The 18665-nt window shown below is 40.4% G+C and overlaps 1 protein-coding gene across 1 annotated transcript in view; it reads right to left on the reverse strand.

Moving 5' to 3' along the window:
• The window catches only part of UST (uronyl 2-sulfotransferase), a 304894-nt gene that overhangs the window by 169599 nt on the left and 116630 nt on the right, over nt 1–18665 (reverse strand). Inside the window, exon 2 of the mRNA XM_040448924.1 lies at nt 17563–17606. Within this exon, the coding sequence (XP_040304858.1) occupies nt 17563–17606 (44 nt within the window). The remainder of the gene's footprint in view (nt 1–17562; nt 17607–18665) is intronic.

The following is an 18665-nucleotide window of genomic DNA, read 5'->3' on the forward strand; positions in this document are numbered from 1 at the left end:
TGAGTGCTACTGTGTGCCAGGTACATGTTCTAAATGTGGGTGACAGGGGGAAAATGAATACACACTCGCCCATGATGGACTTTATATTACTTCATATTATTCTAGATAATGCCATACACCTTGAAACAGAATTAGATAGGAGATAAAATGGATATTGTTCAATGATGTGATTCCCTACTAAGGAAAAGAAAAAGAATAATTATTGAAATAGATAAGAAGTTCAGTAACATGAGTGTATATAATGTATAAAACCTGTATAGATATAGATATAGATATAGATATAGATAGATAGATTTTAGAGAGAACACAAGAGAGGGAGAGGAGCAGTGGGAGAGGTTTGTTTGTTTGTTTGTTTGTTTATTTATTTATTTAGAGCAGGCAAGGGGCAGAGAGAGAGAGGGAGACCAAGGATCCAAAGCAAGCTCCAGGCTAACAGCAGCAGGCCCAATGCAGGGCTCAAACTCATAAACCGCAAGATTGTGACCTGAGCGGAAGTCGGATGCTCAACCGCCTGAGCCACCCAGGCACCCCAATAATTTTTTAATATGACAGCAATCAGTTTAAAATATAGTGGAAAAAATTCCATTCAGAACAGCAACCAAAAATAATAAAATATCTAGGAATGACCTTTTGGAAGAAATGAAAAGGCCCCATTTGGAACCAAAGAACATTCGGAGCACAGAAACAAGAACAAAAAGCTCTTGGAAATTAAAACCAGGAAAACAGTGAGGAAGAAACTCAACAGAAAGGCTGGAAGATAAAGTTGAAACACTCTTGCAGATAGTACAGCAAAAAGGCAAAGAAAAGAAAAATAAGATGAACAAAAATAAGAAATATAGACAACTATACCTGGAGGTTCAACATACAAATAATGAGTTCCAGAAAGACAGAAAGAGAAAATGCATGGGAAGAAATCATCAGTGAAGAAGGTCAAGCAAATATCCCCAAATAAAATATTAGCTTCCAGAATGAGAGGTCCATTGAGTGTCCAGAGCAGGACTTGAAAACTGGCACACAGTGGGCACAAAATTGTACACTTTCAGGACATTAGGAATAAGAAGCTCCCACAGAGACAAATTCGATTTTCACATAAAAAGTCAAGAATTAGTCTTCTCTGCCGAGATATATTAGAAGCTGTAGTGAAACAGAGAAGGAACTAGAATTCTGAAGGGAGATTCTTTTATGGCAGAGACATTTAATGCTCAGAGCACCCAAGTGCTCGATTTCCCAGCCTCCTACAGTTGAGTGGGGCCTTGTGACCAGTTCTAGCCAACAGGGTACTCTTCGAGGTGACATGTGTCACCCGTCTAGCTCCTTCTGCTCTGCCACAATGACACAAAGTTCCTGTGTTGGGATGGTGAAGCCACAAAGTGGAAATAGCCTGGATCCAGAGCAAGCTTTTGAAAGAAAAAAGCCACCAGACCCACTGAGGGTCTTACATAAGCAAGACATAAACTCTCAACGTGTGAAGCCACTGAGATTTTTGCATCACCTTAGCCTATCCCGATTATTATAGATTTTCAATCTGGAATTTCACATCCTGTCAAACTACCAGTCAAGGTTAGAATAGCCATCTTCAGAAATGCATCATTTCAGATAACTTCCATACCGTCTACCTTTTCTCAAGAAGCTGCCGAAGACCAAGGAAAGAGAAAGATATATGTTAAAGTCGGAATAATGTGTACCCCACCCCCCCAACCCCGGGATGTCAAAGCCCTAACCTCCAGAATCTATGAATGTGTTACCCTACATGGCATAAGGGATCTTGACCTGGGGAGATTACCCTGGATTACTCCGGTGCATACAACATAATCACGAGAATCTTTATGAGTGGAAGAGAGAGAAGAGTCAGAGTTTGAAGATGCAACAATGTTGGCTTTGAAGATGAAGAAAGGGGCCAGGAGTCAAAGAACACAGGCAGCCTCAAGAAACTGGAAAAGGCAAGGAAATGGTTTCCTTCATAGAGCTTCCAGAAGGGATGCCACCTGGCTGACTCCTTGATTTTAGCCCAGCGACACCCATTTCAGACTTCTTTAAGACAATAAGTTTGTGTTTTTTTAAGCCACCAGGCTTGTGGTAATTTGTTACAGCAGCAGAAAACTGATACAACATGGGGTACAGGAAGTGGGAGGAAACACAGAAGGGGGGGCGCTCCCAGACACGTCTGAGCAGGAGGCTGAGTCCAGGTGGGAGCCGGTGGGAAGGCCTCAGAAAGACCTCAGTAACTGCACTTGGATAAATCCCTAACGTGTTTGGAGGCTCTGGGATTTACACAACTGGAAAAAAGTTGAAGGGTAACTTGGAGGTCAGGGAAAAGCGTGAAAATGAATTCACCAACCAAGACAATTACTTGCTACGAAGAAAACTAAGAGCTGAACAGGAAAGAAAACACGATCATAATGGTCCTGCTGCCACTATTATTGGCCTTGTGTCAACAGGGAAAACACCAAGCACGGGGCCTGCCCAAATAACACACGTGGTTTCGAAGGAGGAGGCTGCAATGAAGGTGCTAAATCCTCATGTTCCAATGGAAGAATGTCAACAGACAAGGTCTAAAGCTGAGGAAAACCAAGAGGTAGCATAAGCTGGTTATTCAGAGAGATGAAAGCTGACCCTGAAGATTGGCCGGAAGAGTATAAAGTAATTGTTTCTCAACAGCAGAAAGTAATGGGGAGGGTGTAGCCAGGGGTCCCTTTGTCATAAGCTCATGAGCCATCTGGTGCTTTAAACCCTGTGTGTTATGTATGTGCATGACTTTGATTCAACATAGAAGGTACATCCAAGGACGGGCAAAATATTTGCAACCAATGATATGTAAGGCTTTTGTACTCTTTTTTTTTTTTTTTTTTAATTTTTAAATTTTTTTTTTTTCAACGTTGATTTATTTTTGGGACAGAGAGAGACAGAGCATGAACGGGGGAGGGGCAGAGAGAGAGGGAGACACAGAATCGGAAACAGGCTCCAGGCTCCGAGCCATCAGCCCAGAGCCCGACGCGGGGCTCGAACTCACGGACCGCGAGATCGTGACCTGGCTGAAGTCGGACGCTCAACCGACTGCGCCACCCAGGCGCCCCAAAGCTTTTATACTCTTAATACACAATAAAGATTGGGCAGAATTCTGAAAAATGCTTCATTATGGTCGACTCTGAGTGGCGGCATAATGCGTGCTTATTGCTTCCTGCTACTCTGCAATTTTCTGTACTTTCCAAATCAAAACAAAATAGGAGCATGCATGGTTTTTAAAACAAAAAGAATTGATCATACGGTCGAGGAAGAAATAAAACAAACAGAAAGAATTAGGTGACTATATTGGAAGCTGCTAAAATGATTAAGTTACTACAACTTTGAAAACCCTGAGGCAATTGTTCCCCTGCCAAAAAATGGTGGCATGAGTTTTCTTAATTTACTAAAGCCATTTCTTGATTAAATATGCTTTCCAACAACAATTTGCAATTTAAAAATTTCATGCTTCATTTAAAGTCCTTTATTTTTGTTGAAGGCAGCCCAAACCTGGCAATGTATTAAGTCTGTGATTGTAAGTGGTGCTGGTTTGGATAAGGTGTGGAGAACATCTTATGAAAACTGGCCCTTGGGTTTTGGGGGGTGGGGTGAGGAAGATACTAAAAGAACAATTACACAAACCACGTATTTTTAGACCTGTGGCTTTGCAGAATTCTTTTAATTAAAAAAAAAATAGAAGATACGCTTAATAGTACTAATCATTTGTTGAGTAAGAAATGATTCATTATGTTCTTCTTGTGAAAGAGTGAACACATTACATGCTCATAAAATTGATAAATTGAGAAGTACTGTTTCTGAACTTGGACACAGATTTCCATGGAAAGTGGAAATCTCAGGAGGCCACTGGCTGGGCCAAAGACTTCCATGTTAATAGTTAAGAGCTGTGATGAGTGCAAAGGAAGCATGAAGCAAGAATACAGGTGACCTCAGGATAAGGAAACAATACCCTATTATGTAAGGCTGATCTGTTCCCCTCTGGCAGATTCTTTTTTTTTTTTAACCTTCTCAGCTAGTAATTATCCCTCTCAAACAAAATTCCGAAGTGTAGAGTTCGTTCTGGTACCCACTGAACTCAGATGCTCTTCGAGTTATTTAAAAATAAAATATTCAAGTCATAAATTTTCCTATCATTTGCAATGATCAAGACAAAATGAGAGGGTGGATGGGACTCCTTCAAGGTCATGCTCATCTGAGTGAAACTGATTCCTAACTCCCAGCCTCATTCTGTTCTGCTAGTTCTTTCTCTCAACCTAATATATTTATCATGAATCATTAAACACAAACCTATTACCCAGTGCAATTGATTCATCCATAAAATGAAAAGCAGCTTCACTTTTGTAGTGATTTTTAAAAAGGACTTTGGGTAAAGTCAGGTGTGGACGCAGAGAACAATATAGGCTTAAGAAAAGCTAAATGCCCAAGGTTGTAGGTGGAAGTCTTTGCTTAGTGTTCTAAACTAGCCCAAGGAAGAATGGGGGCAACCACAGAACCTGAAAGCTCTTACACTGGTATCTGGTATGCCAACTGACACGTAATTAATTGCTTTTAAAAATCCAAAAAAAAAAAGGGAGCATCTGGGTGGCTCAGTCAGTTAAGCACGCAGCTTTCTGTTTCAGCTCAGGTCACGATCTCACAGTTCAAGGGTTTAAGCCCTGCACCCTTAGGAATCCCTTAAGAATCCCTCCTTAGGATTCTCTCTTTCCCTCTCTATCTGTCCCTCCCCTGCTCATGCTGTCTCTGTCTCTCTCAAAATAAATAAATAAACTTAAAAAAAAAATACAGTTGGGGGGGGGGGTTGTTGAAAGCTAGTCTTACTCTAAGTAATAACAAGGTGAGTTACCAGAGTCTGCAAAAGGATATATACAAGCAATATCTAGAGTACTAGAGACCCCACTGCTGGGTGCTTACTTATGTCTGGCATGCTAGGTGTTTTCTATTTATCGCATTTAAGCTTCCAGCTCTATGAGGTGGATAAAACCATCCCCTTTTACAAATACAAAATTGAAGCTCAAAGAGATGAAGTATTTATTCTAGGGCAACTGGTTACACAGCTAGAATCTGAACTGAGGTCTGACTCCCAAAGCCAGGCTCCTCAGCCTGGCAGAACCAAGAACAAATACGAAAGTCGGAATGAAGAAATCTGGCAAGTTAAAAGGGTAACATGTTTTACATCTACGGAGTGGGCACATTTGGTAGGTTGGGTACTCATCTTATTTGTTTTCGTTAATTATCTGCCTTTGGAACGTTCCCTAACTAAAAGGTAACTATAAACACACTTCACTGTTTCTGCCTTGGATAAAAATAAGAAGATTTAAATTTCTTGAGAATGCCACTTTTTTTTTTCTCCTAAGGAAATCAGACAATGTGGGTCTGAGGTTATTCACAGCGGGAGGAGAGGCAGCTGTGAAACCAGAAGGCCCTCTTACCAGCAGCAATGGCTTCAAAAATTGTCAGAATGGAAGCAGCTCAACAAGGCAGGCCAAATACACCCCAAGTCTCTGCCAGAGATTTATTTGCTTCTTGAGGTCTTCACAGACAAGAGGAAATCAAGGGGGGCGGCCATGTGTATATGCTGAAAAATAGGTTCTGAGGGATAGAAACAAGAAATTGCTTTTCCTTTCAATCTCAGCGCTACTCTTCCACGTAAGTGATTTTGACCGAGGGAGACTCTGTGCCTACGTAAAACTCAGCAATCCTACCCTCAGGGAAAAAGGGGAATTTTTGATCCAGAAACCCTCTCCGAATTGACCAATGCTTGGCCAAGATACCTGAAAGTAACTGTACTTCTGGTATCTTCCAGAAGTCATTTACCTTTATGATGATTAGATATGTGGGTTTTCCTTTTTAGGCTCCAAACAAGGAATGTGAACCATGGTTTCTCTACTAGAGAACATTAAAACATCTCCTTTCAGCTGATGTTTGTAAAGATTTATTGATAGGAAAAAAACCAAACAAACAGAAACAAATATGCAGTCTTTCTGAGGGACTTGGTAGTAGAGGTTGTTAAATGGCAGACAGAAAAGTCTCATATAAAAATACAGACATATTTTTTAAAGGGCAACAGACTTCTTTCCTGTTTTTCTCTGTCACTCTCAGCCCCTGATTCTACGAAAGTAAGAAGCTTCCTTTCAGGTAACTTTCTCTTTTTTTTCACTAAGATCTTTTCCCAAGAAAAATGTAACATAATATGATATGACTTTTGTATATTAAAAGCACAATTCGAACAGCAGAAATGAATTTCCAACAGAAGAAAGTGCAGACATCAGACTGATGAAGAGGGAAAAAGAGAACTACGAAAATTGAGGAAGGAATTTTGGGGGATAACTTTGGTATTCAATGTTGAAAAAACTATGAACATGCACTTAAATTATCCTAGCGATAGACTTCTAAGGGTGGTTTTGATGTTAATTAAACCAAACCAAATCATGCATAACAGGGAAAACCACTCAAAGCTATTCGTGTTATTGAAAATGTTAAACTCACCCATTTGAATTACTTTCTAGGGCTGCCATTAACAAAGTATCACAAACTGAGTGGCTTAAAACAACAAAACAATAATTATTCTCTCACAGTTCCAGGAGGCCAGAAGTCTGAAATCAAGATGTCAGATGGGTTAATTCCTTCTTGGGGGGCTCAGAGGGACAATCTGCTCCACGCTTCTCTCCTAGAGTCTGGCAGTCGCCAACAATCCTTGATGGCCCTTGTGGCAGTATAACGCCAACCTCTGCCTCCATGCCTCCAACCTCTGCATTCTCCCTGTACGTCTCTGTGTCTGTGCCCAAACTTCCTTCTTCTTGTAGGAACGTCCATCATACAGGATTTAAGGCCCATCCTTATCCTGCATGGCCTCATCTTAACTACGACATCTGCAAAGAGCCGGTTCCCAAATAGGGCTGCACTCACAGATTCTGATGGCTAGGACTTCAACGCAGGGCAACACAATTCCATCCATAACCCCACGCAGAACTGAATCTGTCACTTGTCACTCCTTTCCTACTTACCAATTTCTCTACTACACAATTCATGCTGCCATGGTCAACGTCTTCTAGGCTATCAATTTTTTTCTCTTTCTTGTCAAAGCCACGTTTCTCAAAGCATTTCATATCTTCATTTTCTACCCACCACTCCTCAAACCTCAGAAGTGAGGCCTACCTACCCCTCCTCACCCCGTCCATCCCAGATTCTTTGATCTGATTGGGTTGTCCTACGCAACCTTCAGGACTCCCACCTGCAGAGGTCAAGTGGAGTCTTCAGTGTTCATTCTATCACAGCACCTAGCAACCTATGTAATGTATCTGATCGGGCTTGTATGAGATGCTAGCCTGTCCTTGCAACTAGACTCTAAGCTCCTGGAGGGCGAGGATTGTACCTCCTACAGTCTTACAGCCCCAGCACAGAGCCCAACACAAATTTAGTGCATAAATAATGCTTGGATGGGGGCGCCTGGGTGGCTCAGTCGGTTAAGCGTCCGACTTCGGCTCAGGTCACGATCTCGCGGTCCGTGAGTTCGAGCCCTGAGTCGGGCTCTGTGCTGACCACTCAGAGCCTGGAACCTGTTTCGTATTCTGTGTCTCCCTCTCTCTCTGACCCTCCCCCGTTCATGCTCTGTCTCTCTCTGTCTCAAAAATAAATAAATGTTAAAAAAAAAATTAAAAAATAATGCTTGGATGAATGAATGGTTGTCTGCATAGGGTCATTTAGACTGAAGGTTATATCAGCTGTGTGCTTCCATAGTTTCTGATCCTTGGAAGCCTTGAGATGCAACTAGATTGTAAAGTACTAGATGGCAGAGATTATCTTCACCAATGTTTTGTGTCTTCCTGATCCTTCGCATAAAGAAGGCACTCAATAATTAATTGATACTAAGGGAAAATTAGCTTCTGGGCTAGGCTGGGAGGTAACAAGGACTAACGTTTATTGAGCAATAGTTCACTGCTGGACACACGTATTATACAAATGTCATGACAATTAAGATCACTACTTCTCTTTCATTTGAAGATGTTTGCTCAGCATAATAAATTATAAAACCCTTCTAATGAACCCATTTTAAAATAGAATTTTGAATACTAACACTAGCTAGCCCATGATTATATAAAAATAATATATAAATATTATCTTGTATATCAAAACACTTTTACATACATACGCAGGCATCGGTAATATATCTTAACCCTGTATGCCCCATCAAGGTTCACTGCACCCAATTTTAGTTTTTTCGGCTTGCAGCTTTTTTTGAGTAGTTCTAACTATTTGTATGTATTGATATTTCTTGAATTTATTCTTCCTTAGAATGTTCCAAAGACAACATACCTTATTTTTCAATAAACCGAATAAAACTCATTCTACCCTGCAATTACTGTCAAATAGGTCCATATTATTACAATTATATAATCATAATTATAATAATATATATAATATAATTACCATATAATAGGGTCTACCAGCCTCTAAAAAAATTTAAGAACCATTATGGGAGCTGAATGCTATTATTTTTTTCTCTATCTTGAGACACTGCTATTTCATCATCCTAGAATAATTACCTACCAATTATGCATCAATTATTCCCAGATATGCTTTAAAAAGACTAAAGTAGTAGAAAAATGGAATAATGATAGAATGGCTCTAACTACACTGCTGCTTAGTGGATTACTGGAATGTTCTATTCTGTGCTGTCCAATACAGTAGTCACTAGCTACATGTAGCTCTAAAGAATTTGACATGTAGTTAGTGGAAGTGAGAAACTGAAGTTGTAAAAAAATTTTTAGTTGATTTTTTTAAAATAGCTACACGAGCCTAATGGCTATTTTCCTGAACAGGGTAGGCCAAGAGGAGTAATCCATTAGAGAAATACATCGTCACTCTTGCATTGCTCTTTATATTTTATTGTGCTGCCCCAAGGATTGTATCATCTTTCCAAAAGATAGAAGACTGGAGACACTTTGCTGTTTGCTTTTAACTTCCATTAGAATGGGGGGTTCAGAAGTTTTATTCCTGTCTACAATGACAAAAAGAAGAAGACTGACAGAGGGAGAGGTTCCACAAGATTGGAGGAACCACGGTAGAACTCTAAGAGTTAGAGCGCAGCACTCAACACTCTAATGATGACAATGAAATTAATTATGAAAGGGAAACCACAAACTCCAAGTCTTCAGATGATAACATCCTGGATTAATTCTCTAAGATTCAATAGTTCCCGAGGAATTGATATATTTCTAAGGACAAAATGTATATGTATTTACTTTAATTAATTAATTAATTTTTATATAGTTATATATACAGTATTTTTGTGCAGTAGGTCATCAAGAGGAAGGACTTTGTCAGACAATATTTTGCAACAAGAACCCAGACCATCTCATTTTGCTACATGAATGCGAAACAGAGTTCTTTCACCTTTTATGATGTTTGTACACCAAAATTTACTCTATATGCAGTTTGTAAATGGACGAATTCTGAAGGTATATATGCATACAAAAGTGGAAGGAAAAAGACGAGATAGAAATTTAAAAACTTACTGGACTGATAACTGATAATGTACTGGACTGAGAACTCAAATGGTAGTGAGGACTATTTTTCTTCTGGTATACTGAGTTAAAACTTGTTTATTGTACTAGTTAAGGTACAAGATACCTTATATGAAAGAGTAAAATTCCAGAAATAAGGTAAAAAAAATTATTGCATTTGCACTTAAATAAGTAATCTTGAAATGGTTAAAATAAATCCTGGAAAAAACTACAGCCTTGGGCTGGGATCCCAACTCTAATACTTACTACATGACCTTTGGCAAGTTATTCAGCCTCTCTCTCTATGATCTAGTTTTCCTTATCTATAAAATAAGGATTACAAGATTACTCCCTTTTTTGGAAATCAAAAAATACCCTGAGACAAATGAAAATGGAAACACTGCAAAATCTTTGGGACATAGCAAAAATAGTTCTAAGAGGGAAGTTTATAGCAATACAGGCCTAACTCAAGAAACAAGAAAAATTTCAAATAAACAATCAAAACTTACCCTTAAAGGAATAAGAAAAGGAAGGACAAGCAGAGCCCAAAGTTAGTAGAAGGAAGAAAATAATAATGATCAGAATGAAATAAGTGAAATAGAGCCTAAAAAAAAAAAAATACAAAAGATCACTGAAACAAAAGAGCTGGTTCTTTGAAAAGATAAACACAAGTGATAAACCTTTAGTCAGACTCAAGAAGAAAAAAGAGAGAACTCAAATAAATAAAGTCAGAAAAAAAGAGAAGTAACAACCAACATCATAGAAATACAAAGGATTATAAGAGACTATTATAAAAAAGTATATGCCAACAAATTAGACAACCTCAAAGAAGAGATAAATTCTTCAAACATACAATCTTTCAAGACTGAATCAGGAAGAAATAGAGCATCTGAATGGACCAGTTACTAGTAATGAAATTGAGCCAGAAATAAAAAAAAAAAACTTCCAAAAAACAAAAGTCCAGGACCAGATGCTTCACAGGAAATTCTATCAAACATTTAAAGAGGAGTTAATACCTATCCTTCTCAAACGATCTCAAAAAAAATTCAGAAAGAAAGAATGCTTCCAAATTTATTCTATAGAGCAGCATTACCCTGATACCAAAGCCAGATAAAGACACTGAAAAGAAAAAAATGAAAGAAAAGAAAAAAGAAAAGCATTACAAGCCAATATCCCTGATGAACACAGATGCAAAATTCCTCAACAAAATATTAGCAACCTGAATTCAACAATATATTAAAAGGATCAAGTGATCACCATGATAAAGGGGGATTTACTGCAAGCATGCCAGTATGGTTCAATATCTGCAACTCAATCAAAGTGATATACCACATTAACAAAATGAAGGATAAAAATCATATGATCATAAAAACTTTCAACAAAGTGGGTAAAGAGGGAACATATCTCAATATAATAAATGCCATGTACGACAAATCCATAGCTAACACCATATTCAACAGTGAAAAGCTATATGCTTTTCCTCTAAGATCAGGAACAAGACAAGGGTGCCTACTATCACCAATTTTATTCAACATAGTATTGGAAGTCCTAGGCACAGCAATCAGACAAAGAAAAAGGAATAAAAGGCATCCACATTGGTAAGGAAAAAGTAAAACTGTCACTAATTGCAGAGGACATGGTAATAATATACAGAAAACTCTGATGACTCCACCAAAACACTATTAGAATGAATGAATGAATTCATTAAAGTTGCAGGATTCAAAATTACTATACAGAGTGCTGTTGTGTTTCTATACACTGAAAACATACTAGCAGAAAGAGAAATTAAGGAAACAATCCCATTTACAATTACATCAAAAGAGTACAATATATAAGAATAAGTTTAATCAAGGAGGTGAAGGACCTGTACTCTGAAAACTGAAAGACACCTGATAAAAGAAACTGAAGATGAAACTTAAGGGAAAATATACCATGCTCATGGATTGGGAGAATTAATACTGCTAAAATGTCCACACGACCCAAAGCAAACTACAGAGTTGATGCAATCCGTACCAAGATACCAACAGCATTGTTCACAGAACTAGAACAAACAGTCCTACAATCTGTATAGAACCACAAAAGACCCTGAACAGCCAAAGCAATCTTGATCAAGAAGAACAAAGTGAAGACATCACACTCCTCGATACCAAACTATCTTATAAAACTATAGTAATAAAAACAGTATGGTACTGGCACAAAAACAGATACATAGATTAACAGAACAGAAAAGATAGCTCAGAAATAAACCCACCCTTGTATGGTCAATACATCTACAACGTAGGAGGCAAGAATATACATTGGGGAAAAGATATCTTTTTAATAAATGGTGTTGGGAAAACTGGACAGCTACATGCAAAAGAATGAAACTAAACCACTTTCTTACACCATACACAAAAATAAACTCAAATGGATTAAAGACCTAAATGTAAGGCCTGAAACCACAAGTGTCCCCAAATAAGGCATAAGGAATAGACTCTTGGGCATCAGGATTAGCCATAGTTTTTTGGGTCTGTCTCCTCAGGCAAGGGCAACAAGATCAAAAAGTAATTGGGACATCAAACTAAAGATCTTTTGCAAGGAAATCATCAACAAAATGAAGACAACCTAGTAAATGGGGGAAGATATTTACAAATGATATATCTAATAAGGGCTTAATATCCCAAACATATAAAGAATGCATACAACTCAACACCAAAACAAAAACAAAAACAAAAACAAAAACAAAAACAAAAACAGCAACCAATTTAAAAATGGGCAGAGGACCTGCACAGACATTTTTTCCAAGGAAAACATATAGATGGCCAACAGACACATGAAAAAAATGCTCAGTATCACTAATCGTCAGGGAAATGCAAATCAAAACACACCATTCATGTGTGAATGACCATAAAGACAAGAAATAACAAGTGTTGGTGAGAACATGAAGACCAGGGAATCCTTGTGCACTGTTGGTGGGAACATAAATTGGTGCAGCTGCTGTGGAAAAGAGTATGGAGGTTGGTCAAAAAATTAAAAACAGAAATATCATATGATCCATCAATTCCAGTTCTGGGTATTTATCCAAAGAAAACAAAAGCATTAATTCAAAGGGATATATGTACCCCTATGTTTATTTCAGCATTGTTTATAATAGCCGGGATATGGAAGCAACCTGTGTCCATATATAGATAAATGGGTAAACATAATATATATGTGGGTACACACACACACACACACACACACACACACACACACACTGGAATATTACTCAGCCATAAAAAAGAATGAAATCTTGCCCTTTGTGACAATATGGATGGACAGAGAGGCCATTGGACATTATGCCAACTCAAAGTGAAATAAGTCAAGCAGGAAAGACAGATATTGTATGATTACGCTTATATATATAATCTAAAAACAAAACAAGTGAACAAACAAAACAAAAATAGACTCCAAACAAAGGGAACAAACCAGTGGTTGCCAGAGGGAAGGGGTGGGGGCAGGGACGAAATCTGTGAAGGGGATTAAGAGGTTCAAACTTCCAACTATAGAATAAATAAGTCACAGGTATATAAAGTTCGGCATAGGGAATATAAGTGCCAGACGATAACTCCATTTACCATGGTGAGTACCGCATAATGTATACAAGTTCAAATCACCAGGTTGTGCCCCTGAAACTAATATAATATTGCATGTCAACTATACTTCAATTTAAAGAAAATGACTTCCTCTTTTATAGGGTTTTACGGAGACTGAACTTGCACTTTGCAGAGCGCTTAGCAGACTGCTTGCCACATAGGAAATGACAGACATCAGCTATGGATAGTGGTTTTATTTTCCTTGGGTCGCTTAGGACAGCTCTTCTATCTATCAGATTTGAGATCCCAACATATGTGAAATTACTGCATCCCATTTGCTACCATCAGAATTCCTGCTGCTGTCACCCGCTGCGCGTCAGGGGCCCACGGTCCAGGGCGTGGAACAGGAGGAGAAGACGTCAACCTTCAGAGGTCAGGCTGCTCTCAGGCGTCAGTGAAACTGCAGACGACCCTGCAGAGGCCCGAGCACCAAAGGCTTTTCAGCCAATCCTACCTAATCTTATCTCACTTAAGGACTTTCTCCCCTGATGTTTAGATTGAACAGGCATTACTTTAATGAATGCAAAGTATACAGAGAAGTATAAAGAAAAGAGTAAAATGCTTTTCAAATCTTACCATCCAGAGAAAACACTATTACCCCTTCCAGACTTTTCTCCGTACACATAGTCATATACACACAGGTTTATTATTTTTTTAACTTTTTAAATGTTTATTTGAGAGAGAGAGAGTACGCATGCACGAGCAGGGGAGGGGCAGAGAGAGAGAGAGAGAGAGAGAGAGAGAGAGGATCCCAAACAGGCTCCTCACTGCCAACGCAAGGCCTGACGTGGGGCTCAATCTCACAAACCATGAGATCATGACCTGAGCTGAAACCAACAGCCAGGCACTTAAATCACAGAGCCACCCAGGTGCCCCCATAGACATATAATTTTAAAAGAAGTGACATCACACTACCCTGGCTGTTGCATGCCTGTTTTGTTCTCAAGAATATCCTTCTGAGGATTGCTGAGTGGAGGTGGGGGGAGGGAGGGCTAAATGGATGATTGGCATTAAGGGGGGCACTTGTTGGGCTGAGCACTGGGTGTTCTACGGAACTGATGAATCCCTGGGCTCTACTCCTGAAACCAATACTACACTGTACGTTAACTAACTTGAATTTAAATAAATAAATTTTTAAAAATTAAAAAAAAAAAGAGAACATCTTTCCAATTCACTCATTAGAGATCTACGTGCTCATTCTTCGCTGGGCTCTAACCTGAAGCCACGTGTTCTGCTTGGTGGTCATAAGTGGTTAACAAAAGAAAAGATTAACATCTGCCTTAAATAATGACTTAGAAGAAAAGATTAACATCTGCCTTAAATAATGACTTAGATTAAAATCTGAGGTGAGCTGTGAGGTTCAAGTGGATTTTAAAAACAAGTAACAACAACAACAACAAAAAAATCGGAGGCATTTGGTTCTTTTTTACGAATACGCTGGAGAGAAGGGAGACCCGTGCCCTGCATGTGCTGTGTGGTATACACCCCATTCCCTAAATGGCTATTACTTGTGGAATGTGAAACTTGGGGAATGAACTTTTCATCAAACGAGAACTCGCCCGTAAACCTCAGGACATTTTCAGGACTTAAAAATCTTACTTTATCTAGATCACAGCTCTTTCCATCTTGGCATCAAAAAGTTCTTTCTGGATGCTAAACAAATATGAAAATGGTGGGTCTGCAGTCAGTTTTGCTCTCCCCTGCCAGGCTGGGGGTGCATTCTAGAGGCCACACACGTGTAAGTCCTTCTCACCTGGATGCCACCACGTCCCCATACCCCTGGTCTGCAAGCCCTTACTAACCAAGGCCCCACCTCAGGGGACACTCGAAGGACCTTTATCTGGAAGTCTGACCTCCTCACTCCTGGGATTCATTTCCACACTGGTAGCGGCAATGAGTGTGGATGAAAAGATGGTAACATACCAACATTATTTTTATTCATTTTTATATTCTTCTCCTTATTTTGGCTACTGCTTCGAAAGTCAAGAGCGTTTTTGCCACTCCACTCCTGGATAATGAAAATACATTTATAGTAAGAGAATCGGCCTCGTACAAACTTCTGCTGGTTGAAGGAGATTATAGTCACAATTTCAAACTTGGAATAGAGTTTATAAAATCGGATTTACTCTGAAAGTGGTCTCAAATGATCTGATATGACCTGATGGTTTCTGGGTGTCACAGGGAGCTTGGGCTGGGGGTGGGGAGAGGGGTGAAGACCAGAAGGCAGGGGTGGGAGACTGCAGAGCCAGGGAAAGCTCCACAGGGGCAAGGGGAGAGGGTCCAGCAGATGCAGAATCCAGGCATCAAGGATAGTAGGGAAGACGCAGGCAGGATGGCCAACCTAGCAAGAGTGAGGCCCCAAAGCAGACTAATGAGGTGGTCACCAAGGATTGAGTTCAAGAAGGCAAGTTTATATAAAGCGGGCCTGGGCCTCCTGATTAGGTAAAGCCCCATTTATCAATCCTGAAACCCAAAATAATGTCCCAACATGGCATTGAGAGAAACAGCTGATGGATCCCACAGAGCCCCCCACCCCGCCCCCCCCCCCCCCAAACCCCTTTTCCTGCAGAGCAGAGAAGGTAGGGAGAATTCAACTGGCCCCACTTGGGACAGAAGTAGTTAGTGGTGCAGGAACCTAGCAGACCATCCATACAATTCTTCTCCCCCACCTCCACTTATTTGCCCTCCCAGGCAGGTTACTGACCAAAGAAAATTTGTTTTCACTATAAGTAGAGTTATAATAGTGAGTCACCATTATATTAAGAAATAGCCTTTATATAATAAGCCATACTACTCTTTCTAGGCTATCAGCAGTGAAAACAACATAGAAAATGTCCAGGGAAATTGTTTTCTTCATATTCGTGGCCTTTAAAGCAGTGGTTCTCAAACACGGTCCCCAGAACGGCAGCATCAGCATCACCCAGGAGCTTGTTCGAAACGCAAGTTCTCAGGTCCTACCCCCGACCTACAGAATCAGACACTCAGGGGTCTGGGTCCAGCAGTTGTGTTTCAATAAGCCTCCAGGAAACCCTGATCCAAGCTAAAGTTTAGGAACACTGGCCTAGTGGAAGGAACCTGGGCTGGGAGCCAGGACCTAATTCAGATTCCAGCTCTGGATTCCCTGGTCCAATTCAGTGAAATTTAATGAACAGTCACAACGTGCTATTGCAGGGATGTGAGGGTACTGAGATGAGCTATCCTGGTTCTTACCCTCAGAGGGTGTCTCACTTCTATATCCTTTTGCTCCTCTAGGGCTTGGGCTATTGCGTTCTGCTGCTCTTGTCTTGTTTCATATTTGTATTCCCAATGGTGCAGTGTCACAGACACTCAATATATATGCAGGGGACCAAGTGGTAGAGCCAGTCACAACTGTGATAAATACTACTGTACCATTCATCAATAACCTTAATGTGGCTCCAGTCTAGTTAACAACAGCCACTCTTTATTTTAATGCTTAGCGCAGGCCAGGTGCTGAATGTCCTATATCAGCTCATTTGATCCTTTTAGATGTCCTCTACCGTGGGTAGTATTGTTAATCCCACTTTGCACATCAAAAAACCGAGGCTCCAAGTAATTTGTCCAATGTCGCACACTGAAAGTGGCAAAACCAGAGATGAATCCAGCGATCCCTGTTCCAAAACCCGTGGTCTTAAAAATAATAGGGTTCTTTTTCAAATCCCACAAGCTCAAAAGCCGACCTTGGGCTACATTTCCAGCCTCGAAGGTTAGGGGATGATTATCCTCTTACTACGTACTTGAAACTGTACTTTGCAGGTTATCATCTTAAGTGGTCGAAGACTATCTTTATTTTTCCCATTTTCTGGTATCTTGACATTTAGTGTTCATTGAGTACAAGAAAGTAAACAGTGGCGGAGAACTACACTAACATGTCACCAGACTATTCTGACCCTTAATATAGGAAAACAAAAGTGGGCACGCAAGTCAGGCCAGGGCAGCCTTGAGAGGGCACTGAAAGAGAAGGCCAGTTCTAAGGGGTTGAGCCTTTGATGGAGCAGCCCAACTAAGGCAGCCCAGGGAGAAAAGGGGCAGAAATGAGTGTAGCCCCTAGGCCCAAAGGCAGGGGGAGGCCAGGCTGTGGGCATCAGATCACGGGCCAGTACGGATGCAGAGGCAAACAGGGCAGCAAACAGGAGAAGCCGCCAAAGATCTGAAGTCAGTCTAAGGCTCTAGCGCCTGGCACAGTTACAAGTGTTGATAAAATAATGGCCCTTCCTCCCTCGCCATTTTGGCACTCTTCATATGCTTCCTTTTTGTCCTCACTGTAAATCAAAGATTAACTTCACATCTGTCATCTACTATTTTCTTGCAAACAATTCATGGCCAGGAGGGCTCTGGTTAGGGTTGTTGGAGGCTGTAGGAACTGAGAAAAGAGAAATGGGATGTATAACCATAAGCAAAGACCTTACCTTACTAGGAGGTGGCCCATGATCATCCAAGTAAGTGGAATTTCCTAGGGGAAAAAAAAAAAGAAGAAAGTTGATGCATCAGTAGTTTTAAAACCAAAGCGAATTTAGTGCACAGTCATTGAAAACAAACATTCCAGATATATGTCTATTTAGACAACTCTACCAAAGAAAAATAGGTCATTAGTTGCCCGTTTGGTGGGATTTTGTTGACATGACCATGCTCAATTACACTTTCAGCAGTTACAAACGTTGTACATACGTTGGTGCGCACACACACACACACACACACACACACACACAGAAACACGCAGCACAATTCCTCACCCCGTATCTGTTGAGTTTGCTTTAGACCAGTGGTTCTCAAACCTCAGTGTGCATCAGAACTGTCTGTAGAGCTTATTAAAACACAGATTGCCTGGGTCCCCTCCCAGAGGTTCCAATTCAGTGACTCTGAGAATCTGCATTGCACAAGCTCCCAAGTGATGCTGACGCTGCAGGTCCTGGAACCATACTTTGAGAACCACTGCACTGTTTCTCTACTTCGTCTTGATGGTCAATTTCCCTTCATCTTTTCAGTCTAGCTTGCTTCAGAAGCTTGATCTGTCTTGACGAACAGCCACTTTTCAGAGTACATGATTATCGTTTCCTGATGAATATAGATTCAGACTGGTTAGGGTGGGAACTAAAGGTCCCAGAGTTCCCTTTATGCAGCAGGTACCTGCTAAGTGCTTCCCACCTATTCACTTAATTCAAATTTCGGAGGTGGGTTATACTGATTCCCACTTACAGAGGAGGGAACAGAAGCCCAGAGAAATCCAGAGATTTGCTCAGGGTCACACCCTGTGACACTGCAGGAAAGACAGAAGATCGTTTCTTCCAGAGGGTGCTTGGGGATCTGTTGCTCATCTGTCTGAAAAACCTACCTACCAGCTTTTGCAGAGCCCAAGCACCAGCAACATACTCTGGGCACTGACCGTGTAACCCAGACACCAACCCAGCAATACATCTGAGCCCGTAGGGTAGCCTATGATGCGCTCAGTGTATTCAAAGGCTCCCCTCCAAGGAGATAATGCTTGTCAGTCAGGGGAAATCACCTTCACAAA

Source organism: Herpailurus yagouaroundi, unplaced genomic scaffold, assembly GCF_014898765.1.
Source record: "Herpailurus yagouaroundi ecotype Mexico unplaced genomic scaffold, PumYag 198, whole genome shotgun sequence".
Taxonomy (NCBI): Eukaryota; Metazoa; Chordata; class Mammalia; order Carnivora; family Felidae; genus Herpailurus; species Herpailurus yagouaroundi.